A 26,089-nucleotide genomic window follows, 5' to 3' on the forward strand; every position below is an offset into this window, starting at 1 on the left:
TTTGGGGTGACACATAACATATTTAGGTTGACATCGATCCAGGTGTGTGTATCGGGGAAGCCTACGATTCACACATCCTTCTGGACATACCCGAATACTCACGTTGGCAAGCCTTCTTTTCCTAAAATTAGCAAGAAGTACTTAAAAATACTTTAAAACATTATGGATGGTTGGTTATATTAGGTAAGTATAGCTACATTAAAAAAACTGTAAAATCATTTTATGGTTGCTTAGCAAATAACTTTTTAATATGTAGCTATCCAGCGCTAGGAAACCGTTTACATGATTTCACAGTATTTTTAATGTAGCTATCCTAACCAAATCAACCATCCACAATGTTTTTAAGTATTTATAATGTAGCTAACATAACCTAATTGACCATTAGTTTTCAAGAGTTGCATATTTATTTACAATAAACAAAAAAAAACCGGAGATGCACGATCGGGCGTTTGCCTCTCGTCTGTTGAAAGAAGGCTTGCCAACGTGAGTATTCGGGTATGTCCAGAAGGATGAGTGAATCGTAGGCTTCCCGTGTGTATCGAGCATATATTGTCTTTTCCTCTTTAAGGCCGTGTTGTTGACACTAATTTTTTTAATTTTTTTTTTCAGGTTGAAAATGGGTAAGATACGATGAAAATGGAAAAAAAAAATGTGAGTGAGTCTTTCAGTACTTACCAATAATGTGTAAACATTTAACCTCAGTAATTAGCAAATTCATGTGTTCTAATGTTGCAAATAAACCTATAATACGAAACTCGGACAAGAAAATTAATGTATTTTTTTTTAAATAATGTCGAGCGTCATAAATATATATGGAAATTTTGTATCCAAAAACTTATTGACGTGAATTACACATAGTTTCCGCAACCGCCGCTAGAAGTCACTACCGGAGCAGCTCCGTGGAAAGGTTAAACTAAATAATTAAACGGCTCCGATAAAAGCGGGGAAAAAAAAAAAAATCTAAACATGGGCTTTGGGCCTGATTTTCGGCAAGAAATTTTTATTAAAATACTGCAAATCTTGTTCAAATTCACTAAACAGTTATTACTATAAAGTTTTCCTTTGTCTCTATTGAACTTTGGTTCGCGCCATCCGCCACAAATCGCAGCACCGTGGTTACACATTTTCGTTCCATGTGACTTCCGTTTCATTCACGAAGTTACTCCTACCAAATGCCATATCCCGAGAGGTAAGATGTTTACACATTAAAAAAAAAGAGAGAGAGACATGTTACTAGACAGTTGTAAAGTAAAGCATAAAGAAATTACAATACGAGAATCAAGTGACAATTTTTTTCCCCCCATAAAAGTACTTCACTTACTTCAGATGATAGAATAAAATTTCTTGAGGGAGGGAAGGAGGTAGTATTGAAGTTATGTACAGTAAACAATGGAACATACCGAAGAACGTTTACCCACGTACAAGAAGCTGATTTGAAAAATCACATGAAAACCCTTGACAGTTTGCTAATTCAACTCAAATTTGCAGCTTAAAATGGATAAATATTTTAACAACTCGAAAATAATGGCAGGAGGGACTTCAACTACGACATTATGCAAACACAGGGACATACCCAGGAGGGAGGTCCTGCCCCCGCCCTTATAGGATTTAAAAGAAAAGAATAAAAAAACAAGCGATGACAGAATAAGTGATCATTTTGCTAAATCATGCTCAGTGAATCACGAAAAATTATATTTTAAAAAAATCTGGCTTGTACTATAACTCTATCTTTGTCGAATAAAGAAGTAGTTCATAAGCCAGATTTTATTTTTTCAAATATAATTTTTTGTGATTTACTGAGCTTGATTTAGCAAAACATGCGTTAGTTTTCTCCGTGTGCTTCTGGTCATTCCTGACGAGACTTCTGTCAGTTTTCTCCGCGTATTTCCTGATTATTCCTGTCAATATTTTAGTTGGTGTTCTCTAAGAAGTGCTTATGGTCATTCCGGTCAGTATTCTGCTGGTTTTCTCCGTGTGGTCCTGTTTATTCCTGGCGAGACTTCTGCTGCTATTCTCCGAGTGATTTTGGTTATTTCTGAAGGGAAAAAAAATCCTGCATGTATTTTTGTAATGATACAAGCTATTTTATTCATGATTTCGTTTAATTGGTGAATTTGTGTTACCAAATCAGCACTTAAAAAATATTTTTTTTCAGGTTGGATTTCAGACCAAAAAAAGAAGATATTTATTACTCAGGCGATTAATATGCCTTGAGACAGCTGAGAAATGCTATCGTGCAAGACGAACTTCCTTCTCCTTGATGTCTAGCGAGTCCATCTCCTGCGAACGGAAGAGGGCATCCGGCATTCCGCATCCCACATAAAAATAAAACAGTGACTGTCTGTACAACACATCGAATAAAATATTCACTACTCAGACGATTACTTTGTATTAAAACAACTGAGAAAAGATATCATGCCAGAAGAACGTCCTTTACCTTGATGTCTAGCGGAGCCCTTCTCTTGCGATCGTGAGTGAGCACCCTGCATCCCACATTTAAAAAAAATAATTAAATCTATTTACCTCAACATAACACGTGGTGAAATCTGTTTGCAGGATTAGGAACTACTTCCAAACAGTTTTTTTTATTAAATTACACGTTTTGAAAACTTTTTTTCTTCCTGTGTGTATCTGGCAACAGAGAACACCGAAACAAGGGCAGCACTAAATATGGGTTTACGATTGACAATTAAGAATTATGAATGAATACTTATTCGTGTACTTAACATATGACTATGCATGCTATTCGAATGGTTTATGATTGTCAACTGTAGGAATTTTCACGGGTTGTGTACGAGCTATATGATGAACTAAGACTTATTAGAATGGTTATATCTTATATTTTTCCTTAAGAATTAAGGGAAGCGCCAATCAGAGCACAGTAGAATATGTTGGTGCTAAATAATGTTTCGTTTGGAAAGCAGGTTATTATGTAGTACGAAAGGAGTAGGAAATACGGAATTGTTAGCATCATGTTAATAAATGATCAAATACTTAGAAAACATTGCACGAGCTGAAATATTGCCATTTTTAGGTTTAATCGTTGCCATGTGTCTGGTTTTTCAAGTTTTTCAATTTATGGTTAACAATTTTACATTAAACAAATTATTAATCGACAATGATTACGAACAGAAATCCATTTCAAAATGCAGATTTACCTATGAATACAAAAATTCAACATAAATAATATGGCTGCTTTTTCATCCGTTTTTATTGGCTGGAATTCAATCATAAACTGGATATTACTAACAAATGTGGTCCACGTACAGGTTAAATTATAATTCTTAAGTTTTGCAATCGTATACCCACCTTAAAGGTGGGTTTGCGATAGAAAATTAAGAATTAGTAATGTACACTTAATTCTATGGTAGCGTTCTGAAGATATGATTCAAGACATTCAAAGGAAGTGGCTTGCGATTGTCGTGTTATTGTCGTGAATTGTCGTGTGCGAATCAGCAGTTGACTTAAAAATTAATAGATAAGGCTATATTTTATGTTTTTCGTTAATAAATATGGGAAGCACCAATCAGAGCACTTTAGAATGTGTTGTTGGCAAGGAATAAAGTTTCCTTGGGGAAAGCAGATTATGATATACCACGAAAGGAGTAGGAAATTTGGAATTATTATAATCGTCAAGAAATGATGAGATACCTACCAAAATTTAAAAAAAAAAAAAAAAGTTATGATGGGAATCTTTAATTTGTTTAATGATTTCTAAAACGCCTGGTTAAATTTTTATATTGTACGAGTCTATAAAAATGTATTAATATATAATTAAAATATTTTGTTAACTCTACAGCCATTTTATAGTGGCTTGGAATAAATGATACAAGCTTACATTAAATAGTATTGAAATTTTAATATTTGTGATTATAATTTGTGTACGAATTTTTGGTTACTATTTGAACTGTTACAAACTTTAGGTTCGATCTTAGACATATGCCTGGTATTTAAAGTAAGAGACATAACTTTGTAATGTAATAAATATTTAATAAAACATTTATTTGTAACTTTGTGTTTTGTAAAGTAAAACTCTTAATGAGAATTTTGTAAATACAATTTACTTTTGTATTTCTAAAAGAGTATAATCTTATTATATATAAATATATATAGCATATATATATATATATATAGGTATATATATATATTTCTAAGGAATCGTAATTGAAAGACGCTATATATGGTTCGTATATTTTTATTAACATTTTAATATTATTTTATTTTACTTTTGGAAAAATATATAATTTTTATTTGTGGTTATAGAGATTGATTTTATAGAAAAGCTTGTTATTTGTAGCGACTGACTGATATAAATATTTTTTTCCTGTGAAATAATAAGTATGTGTTCAGGATTGAATTAATTTTTTTCAGAATAAATATAATGTGATATTATTGTCAATTGACCGTAATTTATGGTCTAAAAATTTTTCGAAGTAAAATTTTAAAAAAATATTAAATCTTATATTTAGATTATATATAAAAAATATTTTTAATTTTAACAAGCTGGGCGGTTACAAACTTGCCTAAGTAGTCGTCATTTACTCTGTACTGCAATCTAAGGGTGAAACAGACTATAGCCATACATACGGCATTCCACATAACAGGGCTCCAGTTTTTTTTCTCAATTTTCCCGACAAAGGCTCATTTTCGGACCTACGTCCAATGCATTTTTTTTATATGTTCTACATGTCTTGCGTTTATTACCAAAATTTTAAACGCGTATATTTGATAATCCTGTATAAACAATCATTGATAATTATAGGATGAGATTTTAGTTTTAAAAAAAATATGTCATTTAAATTAACATTATCTTATTTCAAATGTTACTTGAAGTGGATAGTGAGATTTCAGCAGTTTTCTAACAACGTTACGAAATGCACTTGGTGACGTCATCGGTTGACACAATTGGTGACCCTGCGGGTCGGTCTACTGTCGGGGGAAGCCTTCATTTCACAGACGATAGAGCCACACCCGAAGTTCCCCGAAGTTCATACTCGCTTTTTTTTTCTTCTTCCCGTTCCATCTCCTTGTATAAACCGGTGTGGCATTAAATTTTGCGGTCGATTAGGATAGGTTAGCTACATTATAAATACTTTAAAACATTGTGGATGGTTGGTTATATTAGGTAAGTATAGCTACATTAAAAAATACTGTAAAATCATTTTATGGTTGCTTAGCAAATAACTTTTTAATATGTAGCTATCCAGGGCTAGGAAACCGTTTACATTATTTTACAGTATCTTTAATGTATCTATCCTAACAGAATCAACCATCCACAATGTTTTAAAGTATTTATAATGTAGCTAACCTAACATTTTACAATGGACAAAAAAATAACCGAGAAGGCTTCCCTACTGTCGGCGGCGGGTGGTTCCACGTAGCGCACCCCCCCCCCCCCCCCCTGGTACTAATAGAGCCACCGCATGCAGGCCTGCAACCTCCCCTCCCGTGCCCGCTGGTTGATTGGGCGATTACCGTTGCCTCATCTGGCTGCAGCCGCCATGTTGGATGCACGCATCCTCTCGGCGGGCGCCCGTTAATTAACCGCGGTTCTTTACATCGTGGAGGGGGGTAGGTTGGGTTTAGGAGGGGGTTATATCAACCGACGCGGGCCTGCACCGGATGTCGTCGTACGCTGCTGTGGAAGCATTTTTTAAATTGACAGATCGCCGTGAGTAGCTTAACGGTGATTATACCCCCGCTAATCTTGGATTTTTTTCCGTACTTATGCTATACCAATTCTAGTTTTGAACAATTTATCCCAAAGAGTTTTTGCACCTCCTACTCCTTTTTTTATTACATGACGGTTTATTACAAAACAGCATTAAGTATTTTTGCATCGATTAAACTAGTTTTGCGCCGTCAAGGAGATAACTTAATATAATTTAAAAAAAAACGTATTAACGAGAACCTCGATTCCGATTTTTTATTTGCTGGTAGTTATGGGCCCTCCCAACAGATAGCGACACATGTCGCGTGATACATGGTTTCAGTTTCCACTGTTAGAGTAGCACTTCTTTACTTCCCTCCTTGTTCTGTCCTAATGACGCCGGGGAGTCGGCAGTCGGCGGGCCTCTGGACCCTGCTTATCTCTGGCCCTCTCGATAACCCCTGGCGCCGGCGGCCGAGGCGGGCAAAACACGAGCAACCCGCGCTTGCACGGCTCTCTCTCCGCCGAGAATCCATCAAGTTCTGTCCCTGCCCGAACACGTCCGAATATTCACCTTCGGCCAACCTCGGCATTTGTTTTATTTTTGCGCAGGAAAAAATGAATTCAAATATTAAAAGTGGTCGGTTAGGTTAGCTACATTAAAACACTTTGGACGGTTAGTTAGGTTAGTATCGCTAAATAAACCGAGAAATATAAATATATATATAAATAAACCCGAGTTTGGCCGAAGGTGAATATTCGGGCGTGTTCGGGCAGGGACAGAACCAGGGTGTCCACGAGGAAAAAATATTCTGTACCAATTTAGGCGAGAAAAAAGTACTAAATTATAATTTGTTACGGTTTTAACAATTTAGGAAGTTATTGTGACATTGCAATGCTCTAACTTAAATATCACACCACACACACATACATTCCATAGTTTTTAAATATAATTATGCTTAATAATAAAACATATTGGAGTTACTGTAATATTATTATATTAAAGAAAAAAAGTACTAGATCTTAGCGTAAATGTACTAGACCACTAAAAAAACTTATAAAAGTACTAGATCTAGTAGGAAAGTACTAACTGTGGACACCCTGGACAGAACTTGATGTACATCTTAGGCTTCCCTTCACCGTGCGCGCCGCGTAGGACACGTCTTCGCCCGCCAGGGTCGCCAACCCTCGCGTGAATCCTCGGGGAGGACAAACAGTACTACAGTGTGTCCACCATACGATGTCCCAGTTACGAAATTTAATAGCAAAGCGTCATGGGATGTTGGTTCAAGGTCACGATCAAAAGAGTAACCCAAAACAGTTTTTTTTTTACACGAGTGCTTTCCCCCCGACTATTAGAGGGCGAACCTGTGAAATTTATTTGGCAACATGATGGAGACCCTTCCCATTAGAATATCTTCGTACGAGAGTGGTTTGAACGTCGAAGTCCCTGACCGTTGGATTGGTCGTAATGGTCGAGACGACAGAGCTTTTTTTTTTTTCCGCTGGCCACCACGTTCACTTGACATAACGTCATGAGAGGTTTTTGACGTGACAACGTCTAAAAAATCTATGAACGCCAGCTGCAGGCACGAAAAAGTGTCCCATTAAGCACATTGTCCCGTTACGCGGTGTCCCGTTATGCTCATTGTACGCTTACGCCGCATCTATCTCTCTTCCATTCGGTTGGAACAACCATCGATTTGACTTTTTCGAGGCACATTAAACTTGAAACACTCCCATTCGTTTCCTACTTTTCCTATCATAGTCCTATCCTTAACAGAATAACACAGATTGGAAGAAGTTAAATAGCAAACATGTATAAAAGTTATAGTTAAAATTATCTGTTCGTTAAAGTAATAAACATATTTGAATTAATGTGTGCAAATAAAAGTAAATTTATCAATTAAATTGTAGATTTCATTTCACTCCTTTGAATCCATACAAAATAGTGATAATTCAATAAAAATGATTCAATTTTATTCATAAAAGTATGCAATCATTTCATCAATGTTTTGTTATGACGTTGTCGCGTTAAACTATCGTCCGTAAACCGACTTTACAGACAACCAATTTTTTTCCTCCTTCGGGACTTTATGAAAGATCGTGTCCACGTTTGCCGCTACCTAATGATTTGCCAGAGTCGAGGCACGGAATTGAAGAGGCTATTATTGCTTTCATGACTGCGGACGTGTTAGACAAATATGTGCACATATTGAACATTTGTAAAAAAAAAAACTAGGCTAGTTTACCTTTAATTTGGAGTATGATGTGTTGTAAAAAGTCTGAATTAAACTGCCGAGACTGGCTGGGAACTTATGTGACCTCTTACACCACAATTCAGGGCTGCCCACAAGGGGGGGCAGGTATATATGGCGCAAATTGCACCAGTGAGAAAATTTGGTGAGGGAGGGGGATTCCAAATACTTGTGGGGAAGGGGGAAATAAGAAAATAAATAAATTAATAAACACAAAATCTAAATATGTTTGTCAATTGACATCATTTTCAGCGAATTTTGCTAAATAGTTTAGTGCTATTATTTGCAGTAGAGCACGATTTTAATAAACTTTTTTTTTTCCAAAATTTTCTGAGTAGGGACCTTCGGATCATAATTGGACGCTATCAAATTTAATGTTCTAGGTAAGGGTTTTTTTGGGGGGGGGGGACGATTGTTAGTTCAAGGAGGAGGGGGATAATGCGCCATCACCATTGGATGATTTGAGGGTGGGGCGGCCTTCGGCACCCCTGCCACAAGCCAATAAGGATCAGACTGGCCCCATGGCCTTTCGGCGCCGGAGTCGCGGTGTTCGCCCGGTGCCCGAGAGGCGACACGCAACAATGACCCTAATAGGCGTTTCGGGCACGTCCAGGTATAGACCGTCAATATCTGCATGCGGAGTCAAGGAGGTAGAATCGAATGTGATTTCGCTTATAATAATTCATGTTTTTGTACATGATTATAAATACGGTCATAATATTAATATAGGGGGGGGGGGGCTGAATTGTATCCCCTTGGAAAGGGTACCTTTCATAATTTTGGTGGCGGTAGTGTAGCTGGGTAGAAAATGGAAAGGTGCCCTTTCCGATTTCTTAAAATGTTTCGGTTTTAATGCAAATATGCACTGGAAAGGTATTCCCTCGGAAAGGGTTCCTTTCAGGATTTTCTGTACAATGACACAGAAGAAAATAAACTGGAAAGGTACCCTTCATAAATTTTGCTCTTTAATAGTCCAATCAAAGTCATAACTTAATAAATAAGAAAAAAAATTTACATTTTATTTGAAGTAGTTTTAAATCATGTCGTAAGTAACGATTCATAGCAATATAAAAGAAATTTGTTGTCTGTAAAATTGGTTTACGGACGATAGTTAACGTGACAACGTCATAACAAAACATTGATGAAATGATTGCATACTTTTGTGAATAAAATTGAATCATTTTTATTGAATTATCGCTATTTTTTTTGGATAGAAAGATGGAGTGAAATGAAATCTACATTTTAATTGATAAATTTACTTTTATTTGCACTCATAAATTCAAATATGTTTATTACTTTAACGAAGAGATTATTTTAACTATAACTTTTATACATGTTTGCTATTTAACTTGAAGATCGTCGAGAATGTTTTACGCTTTTTCGCAATTACACATTTAACTACGAAGTTTGTTCGTCGTGAAATTAAACGTAGAATTTAATAAAAATGCCCTTGCAGTCAATAAAATAAGTATTAATAAGTTCAAGAAAGAATTTTTGTTTTAATCTCCAACCCAGACGCTCGTGGTGCGCTGGGGCCGAGATTAAAATTCGTCGAGAATATTTTACGTTTTTATGTCTTCCAGTGCTCAAAATGATATGCAATTGTGGCCCCGGGCACGAAATTTTATTTATAATATTAATTAATAATAACGCCCCTCGCGATAAATAAAGTAAAATATGTATTAACGAGTGCCTGGTTGCCGCGGAAGCGGCTAGATTGCGCGATTCGTTCGGTTCGCGTCCGTCACCGTAGATGGCAGCACCGTAGGGGATTAATATTATTTCGTTTTTATAATACGATTTTATAACAAATACGCATCCCAAATACACCAAACGTATTTATAATGTGTTACAATATTTTTTAAAACATTGTGCAAAAGATCCCGGGTGTAATTTGAATTATTATTATTATTATGTGTAACTGTAAAACACCATTGTTCGTACAAAAACGTATTTGAAAATTCAACATTACTTTTAAATAACCGTACCGATTGTGCTGAAAATCGGTGGACGATCGTTAAATTACATAATATTAATAATTCAGACGACGAAAACATGATTGAAAAGTCAAATCGATGGTTGTTCCAATCGAGTGGAAGAGAGATGCGGCGCAAGTGTACAATGAGCGTAACGGGACACATTGTAGTGGGACAATGTGCGTTACGGGACACTTTTTCGTGCGTGCAGCCGGCGTTCATCGATTTATTAGACGTTGTCACGTTAAAAAATACTTTAAAATATTGCGGACGGTTGATTGAGTTAGTATAGCTATATTAAAAATATTATGAAATCATGTGATACCTTTCCAGTGCATTAAAACCGAAACATTTTAGAAATCATAAAGGGTACTTTTCCAGTTTCTACCCAGCTACACTACCACCACCAAAAGTATGAAAGGTACCCTTTCCGAGGGGATACAATTATATCGTCCCATAATTATAACCAACTGCTTGAACATGCCCTTATTTAAGGGGTATTATGAACTCAGACCTAGAACGTACTGTAATCATCTTATATACGGTTTCAAATTAACCGTTCGTATGTTACATTCGTTTAATAATTATTTATTTTATTTATATCATTCATTAATAAACAAAAATTATGTTTTTTTTTCAAAACCCTGAAAACTCGAGTTTTTTTTATAGTTTTAGGAAAACCCAATTTTTGTTGATTTATGATTATATAATAAAAAATATTTTAACACTGAGGATACCATGTGATTTCATGCTTAAAGTGCATGCTAAGACTGACATAAAAACTTGCCTTTAGGTTTATAAAAACAATAACAAATATACTTGTTTATAAGAAAAGGCCTTCAATCAGTAATTAGTAGAGACCTGAAAAATTCGCGGGTTCATTTCGTGTTATTTTAAAATTCAAATAATTATACCTTAGTGCTGCTTCTGTCATTGGTTCACTGTTAATCTGGAGGACTGAGGGCCAATTAGAGACCCTCACTCATAGAAGTGTCGAATCACGGGCCACCCAGTCGAGACGACTCACAAGTCAGCAGCCAATGAACAGTTGGCATTTGCCCAAATGTGTAGAGGATATTGGAGTCTATCCTGGAGGTCATTGAACCCGCGAATTTTTGCGGTCTCTAGTAATTAGCGATGAGTATCATATGAATTTATTTAAAATCACTAGCCAAAACACGAAATATTAGAAGCGAAACAAGCACCTCCTTATAAGTGCAAAGCCTTGAGGCAGACGCGTACTCGGGAAAGACATCGCGCTAATCTGGAGCGACTTCAAGTAGAAGTAAACGACATGTACCGGACCACCACCGCTGATGAAGCTTGGGTAAGGCCAGTGAACACCCCCCCCCCCCCTTTCCCGTCCACAGATTAGAAGTCAGTCCGCTGAATGACGTCACCGGTATAGCCGAGAAGTTAAGATTTCCGTACGAAATCCATCTCCTGCTACGTCAATGATGATTTTGGGCATGCGACGTTCTGGGAATGGGGGGGGGGGGGGGTGGAAGCGCCTAGTTTTACGTTATTATTATGTGCCACACTGTGAAAAATCACAGTACTACGCCTCATAACTGAGAAATTATCTACACGTGAGAAATGTTTGATAGTGTTCCTAAATGTGTAACGTAATTTGTTGACCTGTACAATTGTATGAAAAACTTTGCCACAGATAATATATGTGTGATGTGTTATTAATATCGTTTATATCCTTTGTGGCGTGAAATTAGTGTCATAATTTTGTTTTCGGTAGATTGTTAGACTGGCGTATTGAAAAATATATTATTATTATTATTATTATAAGTCATGTATTATTTTAAGGTAATTTTTTTTATTGATTGCGCGCAGTGACTTTTCCTCAAAGGCCTTCAAACATTTTCCTCCCCCCTCCCCCAATATATATAATCTGTCGCTGATTACACTGGTGTTTTCGGCGGCTGAGAAATAATTAGAGCAGTTTATTTCAGAATACTAAATAAAAAGTTTTGGTTAATATAACATTTTGGACATCAATTATCATGACATTCAAGTTTCTCTAAAAAAATATATATATATATCATAGAACGCTTGTCACATTCCTCAGTAACGGGATGCAATTTATTTTAAAAAACGATACAGGACGTATAAATTTATCACATTATGAAAATCACTTTGGTTTTTTTACACAAAATACGATTGCCAAGAAAAATACGATTATTTTTTTACAGGATCTTTAGCTAATCAACGTAGTTTTCAAACAGATTACCACAAAACATGATGCAATAGCTCAAATTTTTTGCCCTTGACAAGTTTTCCTTTCATTTCAAATGACGTCAATTCGGAGAGACTGTTTATTTTTCTTGCGCAGTGCAATCGAAAACAACACAATGGTATATTTTTCCTACAATCCTCTCATTCATTCTTAAAGACTTGTTTCATAACCTGCTTTACACTATCAACCATTGAAGGTTCAAAGTACAACACCATACAACACCACTAACAGTTACTTCTTATCGGGAAAACTTCGCATTGCAATATTTTCAGCGATGAGCAGGGTTACTAAAACAGAAGCAGCTTAACCACACAACTTAAAAAACAAAAAAATGGAGTGTGGCTGTGTCATGGACACGGTCGTGTGTTGTACGTAAATACGTGTACGTAATAGGTAATACTTTCTATACAAAATAAACCACCACAGCTGCAGATGCACTGGCCGCATTCATTCTTTTACGTTCCCGGCACTGCTTCACTCGGTCATATGGTGTTTTATTGGTATATCATTCGATTGCTTTTGGGAAGCCCTTTCCAACCGTACACGGTATCTGTATTTGGCTTTGGCTTTTTGACGCGTATAGGCCGACATTATATATATTTTTGATTATATTAATGTTACGAACGTGAGCAAGGCCGCGACACGTGCAGGTGCAGAGCTGGCTGGCGGCTGCCGCAATATGATATGCGCCGCGCGCGCCTGGAAGATTACAAGGATTGTCGCTTCCCCCCCCCCCTCCTCCTTCCCACCACTCCCCGCGCGGCCCTTGCCTTTGACACATAACTGACACCTGACAGCTGCGGAGTTACGCGAGCTGCCGACACGTGTTTCGAGAGATTTCTGCCGTCGTGTCGCGCGGAATTACGCGAATGGCCCCGGCCGCGCTCGGGAGTTCTGGAAGGTGTATTGCCTATATATACGTGCCCGGGACGCCGAGCTGGGGTCGAGAGTCAGTCAGAGTTCAGTCGGTAGTTCTCCCGCGGCGGAGTTTCCGGGGCGATAGTGCCGCGGGTGAGGCAGAGTGGCGAAGTCCTTGGACGAAGGTTCCAGGGCAGGGAGTGAGTCAGTTTAGTGGAGTCGGGAGTTCTCCCGCGGCGGAGTTTCCGGGCGATAGAGCGGTGAAGTCCCTGGACGAAGGTCCCAGGGTGAAGAGTTCAGTTCCTGGCGATAGAGTCGCGGGCGCGGCGGAGTTCCGAGCGAAGTTCCAAGCGAGGCGTCGAGTGGGTCCTCGGCGAAGGCAAGTGCGTCGGCGGCGGTGGAGTACGGCGACGGAGTCCCGCGGCGGAGACCCACGAGGGGTGCTGCGGCGAGAGTTGCGCCAGAGGTGCGGCCCAGCGAGGTGTGTGGATTGTGCAGAAACGAGTGACTGGGGAAGCAACATTATTTTCAAGTGCAATTGAATACTTGCCATTTTAGAAGATTATTTGTAAGTGACATAAGTAGTGGCCATTAATAAAATTGTGTAGTGTAATAAAATCTTTAATTGGGCTATCCTTTACGAACCCGCGGTACCTATATCGCAACATTATTTAATTTAACACCATATATATTCACTGTAACTATTTTACACTATTTTTTTATATATGCAATGGATAGATTTTCACGAGAGCTGACGATTGAAACCCAAACGAACGTCGTAGCTTCTCCGAGTCAAAAGTTATACTTAAATGGAAATCTATTAACGCAGCAAAATGACCTCAAAATGGCGGCGCTTACCCCTCCACCGCGCGCGATGCGTCACAGTCCTCACTTAACGTGACGAATTCTTTGATCCTTTAGCTATCCAGTGGTGTAATTAAATTTTTGATGGAAATGATAGATATGTAGCTGCAACATCAAAATGTATCCCCCGATTTTGTTATCATTAGTTTTTTTTAATTGCCTCCCACTATGGAAGCAATTTTAAGGTCGTATTTACGTTTATAAAAACAACAACAGTAGTATAAGTTGGCCGGTCCGGAAACTGGCTTCTGGCTGTGGAGCCGGGAGCCGATCCACATCTCTGTCGTCACGGCGGCCATCTTGGAGGAGCGTAACGGGACACAGCGTAACGGAACAATGTGCGTAACGGGACAAGTAGATCACGGCGGCCATCTTGGATCCGCCATTTTGGATGACGTCATTGTGTTCTCGAAAATTCCGGCATTGTGTTTTCCGCCATTTTGAATGATGACGTCACCGTTGCAATCTCCGTTACGGTCGCCATATTTAAAATCTTTATTTATAATCCGATTTTAATGAATTTTTTTTAAATTATAAAAAAATTCACTTAATAAAATTTTAATAAATTTTTTTATAAAAAATATACTTTTACGACACGGAGTTCGGAGTCATCGGTTCGAACCCGACGAGTGCAAAAAAAATTAAAAATGACGGCCGATCCTTCCCTCACAGTGGACGCAGGCAGACTGACCCCCACCACATGTTTCATAGCATATATATCATCCGGTAGTATGACGTCATGTACCCCATCTTGAAATTTGGACTCCATCTTGAAAATCTTTATTTATTATCCGATTTTAATGAAAAAAATTCCAAAATTCATCAAAAAATTAACTTATTTGAATTCTGTTTGATTATATCGATGTACGTCCTTGGTTAGATTCCCGACGAGAGTAAACGGTCGATCCTTCCTCCATGAAAGCTACCTAGACTGATCTACAAACAACAATACCAAGGTATATATCGTCAACTGGTATGAAGTCATGTCCGACATCTTATCTTCATCCGCTGGAGAATATCATCTTGTTTTCGTCTGCTACAGTGTGCCGATACCATGTTAGTATAATTATCTGGTCACCATACTTTTGTCCTCAACTGTTGACATTGAACATTGACCTTGGCCTTCACCTTGACCTTGAAATTTGACCTTGACCTTGAAATTTGAATTTGACCTTGAAATTTGACTTTGTCCTTGAAATTTGACTTTGTCCTTGTCGACCATCATGGATCCGACATTTTATGTTCAGTACATGCTACCAGGAGCTACCACCTGCTGGAGTACGTCATCTTGTGTGTGTACTTGTACTATAGAGTACATTTCCATCTGGATAATTTTATTCTAACCCGCTAGAGTGCAGTAATCATTTATTAATAAGGTGCCCGCCATCTTGAAATTTGGCCGCCATCTTGAAAATCCGTAATTTTAATGCTAGAGATTCGGGAAAAAGCTCAAAATTCATTAAATAAATTTGTAATCTATATACTGATTGATTAGATCGAATAAGGTCCTTGGTTCGATCCCTGGTCGATACAAATCAACTTTAATTTTAAAAAATACCACAAAAGCGACAGGTTTGAGAAATAAAAACACCGCAAGTTCTTTTAAAAAAATTTATTACATAAATTCAATACACTACTACAAGTACAAAAAAACACTGACAAATTACTAAAGCCTTTTTGGATTCCTCGATTCAAACAGTCTTCTTATTGTACGGACTAAGCCTTTTACATGACTTTAAATGTCTATCCGATCCGTTCATCACCGCAGCCAGAGACGGACTGAAGTTCATATCACTTATATAGTCTCATTAGTCGGTACAACACATGATCAATAACCATGTTCATTATATGTCTCGGAGCATTTTTTATAATGTCGATGTAAGCTATCGAGACGTGAAATTAGTTTATTGCACTTATTGCACTGAAATTGTATTCTTTGAACATTATTAGAACAACCGCTTCTTTCATGTCTGCGAGCATTTGAGGTGATAGTAAATGATGCACCACAGTATTTGCACTGATGCGAAGTACGCTCTTCATTAATTGAAGTATTCAATGCTGATGGAACTTCAGCTGATGGTGGAATAGCACATATCGAAGTCTCCTCCAGTGCTGTCAGAGGCGTTGCCAACGGGATCTGCTCCAACATCGTCGGCGCTGACGTCATGGTTCCCGTAGTCGATGGTACATCCTCCATCGAGTTCGACGTTAAAGTCGGTAAAGATGCCATCGAAGTCTCAAGAACAGGCAATTACACGACTTATGCACCAGAAGAAACAAACTAGGTGATCCGTACTCCGTCGACGGCAGTAACAAACTGAGCGTCCTGCTGTCTAGGACTCGTTTATATACATGCACCGGTTGGAATAATACGCTAGTCAAATCAAGAACAATTTACATGACGTCATACTACCGGATGATATATATGCTATGAAACATGTGGTGGGGGTCAGTCTGCCTGCGTCCACTGTGAGGGAAGGATCGGCCGTCATTTTTAATTTTTTTTGCACTCGTCGGGTTCGAACCGATGACTCCGAACTCCGTGTCGTAAAAGTATATTTTTATAAAAAATTTATTAAAATTTTATTAAGTGAATTTTTTTATAATTTAAAAAAAATTCATTAAAATCGGATTATAAATAAAGATTTTAAAGATGGCGACCGTAACGGAGATTGCAACGGTGACGTCATCATTCAAAATGGCGGAAAACACAATGCCGGAATTTTCGAGAACACAATGACGTCATCCAAAATGGCGGATCCAAGATGGCCGCCGTGATCTACTTGTCCCGTTACGTTATGTCGCGTTACGCTGTGTCCCGTTACGCTCATCCAAGATGGCCGCCGTGACGACAGAGATGGACGTGACGATAGAAATGTGGATCGGCTCCCGGCTCGGCTTCCGGACCGGCCAACCTATACTACTAACAACTGTCAGTGACTTAACTATACATTTAAATTTTAAAAATTTCTTTTTTCAACTTCTATAACGAGCCGTGTTCAACCAGCAAGCAGGAATATGAGTCTGACCTGTTATTATATTATTGCCACCTAGGACTATATATATATATATATATATATATATATATATATAACATTATACAGATAACAAAATCAACTTCATTATGTCCAAAAAAGAATGTCCGAGTTATAAAATTTATTAGTACAACTGTAAGGGTTCTAGTGTGTTGATTCAATGTCCCAGTTTAAGAGTTACTCAAATAGTTTTAGATAAGCGCATGCGCAAATACTGCTTTGTTGTTTTCTCACTTGCAGCGCGAAAAAAAATAGCTCTTTCCCCAATTAGCAGAAGGTGAACCTGTTAACTTTATTTGGCATCAGGATAGAGCCCCTCCCCATTTGAATTCTTTGCACGAGAGTGGTTGAACGTCGAAGTCCCTGACCGTTGGATTGGTAGAGACCGCAAAAATTCGCGGGTTCAATGACCTCCAGGATAGACTCCAATATCCTCTACACATTTGGGCAAATGCCAACTGTTCATTGGCTGCTGACTTGTGAGTCGTCTCGACTGGGTGGTCTGTGATTCGACACTTCTATGAGTGAGGGTCTCTAATTGGCCCTCAGTCCTCCAGGTTAACAGTGAACCAATGACAGAAGCAGCACTAAGGTATAATTATTTGAATTTTAAAATAACACGAAATGAACCCGCGAATTTTTCAGGTCTCTATGGATTGGTCTTAATGGTCGAGACGACAGAGCTTTTTTCGCTGGACTCCGCTTCACCTGACATAACGCCATGCAATTTTTTTTCCTTTGGGGGCTTTTTAAAATATCGTGTCTACGTTCCGACGCTACCTAATGATTTGCCATAGTTGAAGCACAGAATTACTCCGGACTAAAGACCGGAAAAATTCGCGAATTCATTTCGCGATAGGTTGAAATACAAATCGTTATACCTCAGTGCTGCCTCTGTTATTGTTTCACAACTCACCTGGATGACTCTGGGCCAATGAGAAACACCCAACCAAAGCTTTATCGAATCGCAGGCTGCTACGCTGGAACGTCTCACAAGACAGCAGCCAATGAGTGGGTGGCATTTGACCGAGTGTATTGAACCAGCGAATTTTTCCGGTCCCTACTCCGGACGTGTTAACCAAAGTGCGGGAAGAATCGTACTATGCGTTGGATGTGTGCCGTACAACTCAAAGTGCACTCATTTAACATTTGTAAAAAAATACTATGTTAGTTTGCCTACAATTGGTGTATCATTTGTTGTGAATAGTCTAAATTAAACTGTTACATTTTACCACTAGCTAATAACCGAGGCTTCACTCGCACTGTTTATGAGTATTGATAAATAAATAAAATAAAGTGTCAGATGCATAACTTATTTATTTCATAACATAACTGTTTATATATTTTACCTTGATGAAATCACACTTAACTCCTTTCATTTCATGAGATACACAATTAAGAAAAAAAATTCTTAAACACGGACCTAAATTATTTTAACAAAGTTTATGCCATCGTTTACACTTAAAATTTCATTTAATATGGTTAGAGATATTTTTACGACGAATATAGAAAAAATGGTAAAGGAAAAAACTAATATCAAATCATAATTTTTACCTTATTCTGGCTCAATTTTTTACCTTCATCTTAATTAACTTGGATATATTATTTACTACTATAAATCTAACGTGACCCAGTAATAATGGCTTTAGGGTTCAATATCGAGGGAAAAAAAGAGTGAAAGAACTCTACATAATTTTTTATTTACGTTATATATGCTAAATTTCTTACATTCAGACTTATTTGTTATGGAGCTATGACATTTTTATGATAAAACACAGCTGACTCCCTTTTCTCACCCTTAAAAAACGAAATATGGAAACACTGAAAAAATACTATTCGTAACTCTATATGCTTGGTGTTTATTCTTAATATCTAACCCTTAGTTCTAGTAAATTCTGAAATTTGCATTTTTTTTTACTCCTAACCCTTAGGGGATGAATCTTGCAATTAAGTTAAATAATAATTTTTAGTTTATTATTTTTACCATTTAATTTACATAAAAATTAATTGTCTTTAAAAGATTTGTGCAATGGGAGTGCATGACTTGATGTAAGTTTTTGGACATACGCCATTGCTAAGCATTTCTTAGCAATGGCGTATGTCCAAAAACTTACATCAAGTCAAAAATTAATTAGTTTCCAATATAAGATTTTATTAAATAAATGAACACTTACCCCGTTATAAACCCCATGAAATGAATTTTTATAAACGCAAAAAAATAACCAACACACAACTTTAGATAAGTTTTTTTTTTTAAATATAGTTCTAGTTCTAACTAAAATTGAAGTTTTTTTTAAAACACACCTACCTCTTTTACCGAACTTAGAATTTGAATAAAGCAAAATGGTAGAAAGTGGTTGTTAGTTGTCTTATGGATATTAGTGCCCAATTTTTTTTATTGTGTTTGATTAAATTCAAAGTTTAAATCATTTATCTTAAAACCATATTCACCCCTTTTTCACACCTTATGGCTGGAATTTCGCAAAATGGTAAAATTTTAGTTGGTAGTTTTCATATGTTTATTATTGGTAGAAAAAATATTTTACTGTGCTTAACAATTTAATTCGGAGATATTATTATTAATCAAAATAAACTTACCATTTTTTTTTCATTTATTGCGGTTTGAATTTCGCAAAATATAACAATTGTGGTTGGTGGTTGTATGTTTATTATTGTACCCAATATCACTTACTACAATTTATTAAATTTGGAGACATAATTATTAATGTTACAAACATACTCCTTTTTCACACCTTAAGGGTTGAATTTTGCAAAATATATACATTGTGGTTAGTAGTTTTTGTATGTTTATTATTGTACCCAAAATCATTTATTATGCTTAATTAAGTTATGATATATTAATAATAATCTTAAAAACATACTTCTTTTTCATCTCTTAGGGGTTGAAATTCGCAAAATATAACAATTGTGGTGAGTAGTTTTATTTTATGTTAGTTATTGTTACCCATTATTTCTTTCTTAAGCTTGATTAGTTTAAAAGATATAATTAATCATTGTTAAACCATATTTACCCCATTTTCACCCCCTTAAATGTGTCATTCTATATTTTGACATAGCATAGTTCCTAAGTTAGCCATAGAGCTTACCATAAAAAAATTCATCAAAATTCGTTCAGTAGTTTTTGATTGATGCTCGAATAAACAGAAAAACAGACAGACAAGAATTTTAAAAACTTTATTTTTGAGTTCTCTATAATGTAAATAGCCATTTCTAGTATTTTTTTCCTTCAAAGTTTCATCCTGTGTACGGACTTTTTGACTCGAACAGTTTTATTATTAGTAAAGATTGAAGCTGGGATATTTTTTTTGTACACACTGTATTATGGAGAGTAAAGTATTTTCATTCAATTAAAAATATCACGAATCATCATGAAGAATATCAAGAATATCAAGATTCATAAAAAATATTAAATATATGTATATAACTACCAAAGAAAAAAAATGAAATTGAAATAAATATACATTGGCTCTCTTAAAAAAAAATATTTTGACCTGGTTTTCTTTACCTATTTAAAATATTTTATTAAAACCTGATAAAACACGATTAGTCTATATGATCCATTTTCTTGCAACGATTGAAATATAATAAGACAGTTTCTGAAACACCATATAAAACCCTTATAAAATATTACCCATAGTTAAGATACGATTTGTCTTAAATTTTGGGCAAAAACACTATGGAAGCACGTTAAGGGATGCCATCCCCTTAAGGGGCCCGCTTGGTCAGGGGTAGATATGTGCTTGTGAGGCGGGATGGTTAAGTGCTACTCTCTATGGTGCATCTAAGCGCAATTCTCTGGACTGGCGAGTTAGTCTTCCCATCGTGCCATAGGACTACAAACTGTAATATTTAAGCAGTAACCATAACATAAGATGGTAAAGAAACGAAGATAAAGATGTCATGCAAGACACTTGAGTCTAAAAAATATATATATATATTCTGAAAACACGCGTTTTAGCAATTCTCAGTCTTCTAGAAATTCAGTTGAAAAACGATATGCGGGAACAGAACAACATATCCGCCCTCAGCGTATTATTATTATTATTATTTATTTTTGACGTGACAACGTCTAATAAATCGATGAACAACGAAAAAGGATGACTCCTTGTCCCGTTACGCTTTGTCCCGTTACACTTTGTCCCGTTACGCTTTGTCCTGTTACGCTCATTGTACGCTTGCGCCGCATCTATCTCTCTTCCACTCGATTGGAACAACCATCGATTTGACTTTTTCGAGGCACATTCAACTTGAAACACTCCCATTCGTTTCCTATTTTTTCCTATCATCGTCCTATCCTTAACAGAATAACACAGATTGGAAGAAGTTAAATAGCAAACATGTATAAAAGTTATAGTTAAAATAATCTCTTCGTTAAAGTATTAAACATATTTGAATTAATGAGTGCAAATAAAAGTAAATTTATCAATTAAATTGTAGATTTCATTTCATTCCTTCTTTGTATCCATACAAAATAGTGATAATTCAATAAAAATGATTCAATTTTATTCATAAAAGTATGCAATCATATCTTCAATGTTTTGTTATGACGTTGTCACGTTAAACTATCGTCCGTAAACCGACTTTACAGACAACCAATTTTTTTTTGTCGCAAGCAGACACCCCTCTGAAAACCTGAGCAGTTTTTTCAAATCACGTGGTTTCTTCCGAATCTCAAGCACGCTTACTAGCCTCTGATGCTCGCCAACACGCGCAGTTGGCCGATCTAACTGATAGTTGGGAGCTTCCCTCCCCCGCCGACGAAAGGCGCACGTGACTTTCCTCTGGCGTTGCACAACCAACCAGCGCACGCACAGGCCCGTGTGCCGAACCTATCCCACAAGACACGAGCCCCTCCCGTGGTGGGGAAGCCTTCTGTTCACAGACGAGAGACCCAAAACCCCGAAGTTCCCCGAAGTTCATTTTTTTTTTCCGTATCTTTAATGTAGCTATCCTAACCAAATCAACCGTCCACAATGTTTTTAAAGTATTTGTAATGTAGCTAACCTAACCTAATTGACCATTAGCATCCTTTTATCAACGCCGCCATATTTATTTACAATGAACAAAAAAAAAAAAACCGAAGATGCACGATCGGGTGTTTGGCTATCTCGTCTGTGAAAAGAAGGCTTCCCCCCGTGGTGAGTCTTGGTTTAATATATGTCCACTGAGCGAGTCATAGAAACCTCGGTTTCTGGCGTCGCACGCACTAAATGCCTCGGATGGCAGTGTGAAGGGTCGGCGGCGTTTCGAATCTCTGCTGGAAGGCACAAGAGCTATACTCGTGTAACGTCTCAGCTGGAAGGAGCCTCGCGGGAAACCTAACAATAGTTTTCAGTCAACTGGATGGAATTCATTGCTGAGATCATGTCCGTTTCTTTGACGTGGTTTCGTTTAGAAAACCATGGTCCAACCTGCAATGGTTTTATTAATCAAGCAGTTATTTTTCAGTTGACTAAAAATCAAGCTTGAATTTGGGTGCTTCATCATTAAAGTATCAGCCTAATTTTAATAAATATTATAATTGATATACAGCTCAAAGAACACTAGCCTTTACTTGTAAAAAAAAATCGCATCACCACATATAACATAGTATTCGAGTGATTGTATACCATAGTCCACAGAGCATTTTGGCTTACGGTAGGCTTGCATAGTAATACGTAGTTGAATACGACTTGCTTTTTGAACTGGCAAAAAAAAATTGGGCTTGATTCGAGCTTGTTTCAAGCTTAAATTTGACAAATGTAACACAGACGCATTCGCTGGCTTCGCAGTATACCTGGCCGAGGTTAGCCAGGAACGCAAAGTCATGGCAGCTGCTATCCAAGCTTGATTTGAGATTGAATCAAACTTGATGCTTGGAGACCAAAGTAGCCTACGTCTCACTCTTAGATTGCCGTAAAGAGCAAATGGCACCCTCTGTTGCCAGATTTATATGACCCGACTTTGATAGTATTAAAATTCTTATTTCGTATACTAATCTGAAATTATGAGTTTAGCATACAATTAATCCTGCTCAGACCGACCATAAGTGCTACCTTCCGAAGTACACCTTGCTGTACAGCACCAAGATATTCGTACTTTACCTTCGCAGTCGTTTATATACATAAGAGGAACTCTGACAAAGGCAGATGGTATGCATAATGCATCCAACAACAAATATTAACATCAAGTAATGGTATTCTTCACCTAATCGAGCGCATTACATATGGTATTCAATGGCGTCGAGGCAGATAGACCAGATGAGAGATGTAGACATGACATCTGCGACGAAAAAAAAAAAAGCGTTTCGCTGACGCCGAATGAACTGTCTGCTGCAAAGATGGCAGACTAGGGGGGCCCTTGAGGATGAATACAATCTAACTGTTCAAGCTGAAGGAAAATTCGAAGTTTGTATTCCTCTGCCCGTGCTTCTTGGATTCTCTGAAGACTACAAGCATAATGATAACAGGAGAAGCTATTTGTAGCACAATCTGCATCATAAAAAAAATATTTTAAATTTAAAACCAATCACACCGATACTTTACTTAAAAAAAAGAAAGAGGTTGGGTAACAAACTAAAGCCACGGTGGCAGGGGCTAACCAGGAAGGGGGGGGGGGGGGGTTAGTGGTTCAAACATCCCCCCCCCTTAGCACCAAATCATTAATTAATTTCTTATTCATCACTCAAACAAATTTCATATTAAAATTAATAAAATTTTTAACATTACAATATTTAAATTTAAGTACCAAAAACTGCTAAAATAGCACAATTTTACACCTTAAAATCCAAATTTTCCCGGGGGAGAAGCCCCGGACCCCCCGCTTCAATACGGGGGTAACACCCCCCATACACAAATCCTGGCTACGCCACTGCACGGCGGTGACGTGTAACTCACTCGCGGCGACGCAGGCCGAGGCTGCCGCCAGCAGCAGGAACAGCTTCATGTCCGCAGGCTGCGCGTCATGGGGCGAGGCGGGAGTCCGCCCGGATGAGCCTCTTCTCTCGTCGGGTCTCCCTCGCGAGCGACTGTGGTCGCGGCACCCTCCTCTCCCTCTGGCAGGCCTCCCTCTCCCCCCCCCCCCCCCACCAGCACCCCAACCCTTCCTCGGCATCCTGGGTCCTCCCCTTCCACCCCTCATCCACTCCCCGTGGACCCGACGTGCCAAGATAACTGGCGGTCAGAGGTCGTCTATCGGCCGACGTCATCGCCAGCTCCCCCCCCCCCCTCCCTTTGGCCAGGGGACGTGTATGATCAGCATGACGAGAATGATCGGATAACTAACTAATCGATTCACGAAACTTTCGAGCTGAAACTTCTTTAAAGTGCCCCGCACAGTCGGAAGTGGGTTAAGGGCAATTAAATATTAAAACTTTCGGCTGGCGGATTATTTAAATCGGTTTAAATTCAAGCTCTCAATCGCAGGAGGCTAATGTGGATTCCGGATCGTTGCCTGAAGCGGGTATCCTCGAAAAGTCACCGCATTTTGGCTTCTTTTTGTAGTCAGGCTTACAAACGGAGTCGGGGCAAGCGAGGCATGTTGCAATTCAGGCATTTGACCAAAGCCGAGCGCTAGACTAAACGAGCACTAAGTCAGCTGGGCACGAGGTTAGTAGTGCACGTGGCAAGCACGGTACATGCAGGCCGGGCACGTGGTCCAAGTCAAACAAGAAGCAAGCTAAGCACTTGGGGAATGTATGAGCAAACGTGCGTCCTTTTTGATTAATTTGCGTCCAAATGAGCATCCTATTCGTTGAATGTGCGTCCTTTTTTATTAATGTGGTTCAAATGTGCATTTTATTCGTTGGAATGTGCGTCCTTTTCGATGAATATGCATAAAATTGTGCGTCCTTTTCTTTGAATGAGCATCCAAATGTGCGTTCATTTCTTTTAATGTGCCTCCTTCTACGTGAATATGCGTCCAAACAGGGTCGGATTTAGGGGAGGGCAACCGGGGCGAAAGCCCCGGGGCCTCCACAAACGGAGGGCCCCCACAAACGGAGGGCCCCCACAAACGGAGGGGCCCCCACAATAGACACTTCGGGAAAAAAAAAATCTTTCAAATTCCGACAAGTAAACACTAGTAAACATATTTTCCTTTGATATTCTTTTTTCGCTGTTTTACCTTTACCTACAGTACTTTGTACATACATGATTATATTATTGTTAAATATTAACAGAAATATTCATTAACACTAAAATTTAATTTCATATAATTCTTGTCTCCGATTATATTTATGTATGTTTTTTAAATACTAAGAGAATCTACTTGATTTTACAATAAATTATTTATTGGAAAACTCGACTTAAAAAAATTGTTCATTTTATTTGGAAAATAATTTGGGGCCAGGGGGCCTCCACTCCTCTGTTGCCCCGAGGCCTCCAGACCTCTAAATCCGGCCCTGCGTCCAAATGTGCCACTTCTTCTTTTATGTGCGTTCTTTTTGATGAATGAGTGTTCGATTGTGCGTTATTTTCTTTGAATGTGCGTCCTTTTCGTTTAATGAGCGCCCTTTTTGATGCATTTTCGTTTAAATGATCGTTCTTTCCGTTTAATGTGTGTCCTTTATATTGAATGTGCGTCCCAATGTGCATCCAAATGTGTGATCTATATGACGAATATGTCTTTTTTATTGAAAGTGCTTCCAAATGTGTGTCCAAGATGAATGTGCGTAGTCAAGTCTTTAGTCAGGACTGAATATTAAATGGTTCAGAACCTCTTGGTCTTGTAGTAAGCATAAAACATATTTCAGAGATGTTTGGTCCTACAACTATAATAAGCGTAGAATATGATTTGTTAGTTCAACTATATGCACGTAATAGGTAGATGCAGCTAATATTATTCGTAATGCACGTCAGGTTATATCCATACTGTAGGTCTGGCAGTTTGGAGACTCTTGTCTTGTCTGCTTGAAAAACATCATAACTAGAGACCTGCAAAATTCGCGGATTCATTCGGTGATAGGCTAGAATTCAAACTCATATACCTCTTAGATAATTTTGCTATTGGCTTACTGTTCATCTGGACGAATCTCAACCAGTTATAAACCCTCAACCAAAGAAGGATCGAATCACAGACAAACCAGCTGAGACAACTTACAAGTCGGCAGCCAATGAACTTGCATTATTTGCCCGAGTGTACAGGGGTATGTGCAGTCTATTCTGAAGGCCATTGAAATACGAATTTTGCAGGTCTCTAAT

The 26,089-nt window shown here is 37.9% G+C and overlaps 1 protein-coding gene across 1 annotated transcript in view; it reads right to left on the minus strand.

Annotated features, from left to right (window-relative positions):
* LOC134540051 (vitellogenin-like) overlaps positions 1–23,914 on the minus strand; it is a 76,802-nt gene extending 52,888 nt beyond the window's left edge. Inside the window, exon 1 of the mRNA XM_063382503.1 lies at positions 23,786–23,914. Within this exon, the coding sequence (XP_063238573.1) occupies positions 23,786–23,834 (49 nt within the window). The 5' untranslated portion in view covers positions 23,835–23,914. The remainder of the gene's footprint in view (positions 1–23,785) is intronic.
* Positions 23,915–26,089: the final 2,175 nt, after the last annotated feature.

This window comes from Bacillus rossius, chromosome 16 (genome assembly GCF_032445375.1).
Source record: "Bacillus rossius redtenbacheri isolate Brsri chromosome 16, Brsri_v3, whole genome shotgun sequence".
NCBI lineage: Eukaryota > Metazoa > Arthropoda > Insecta > Phasmatodea > Bacillidae > Bacillus > Bacillus rossius.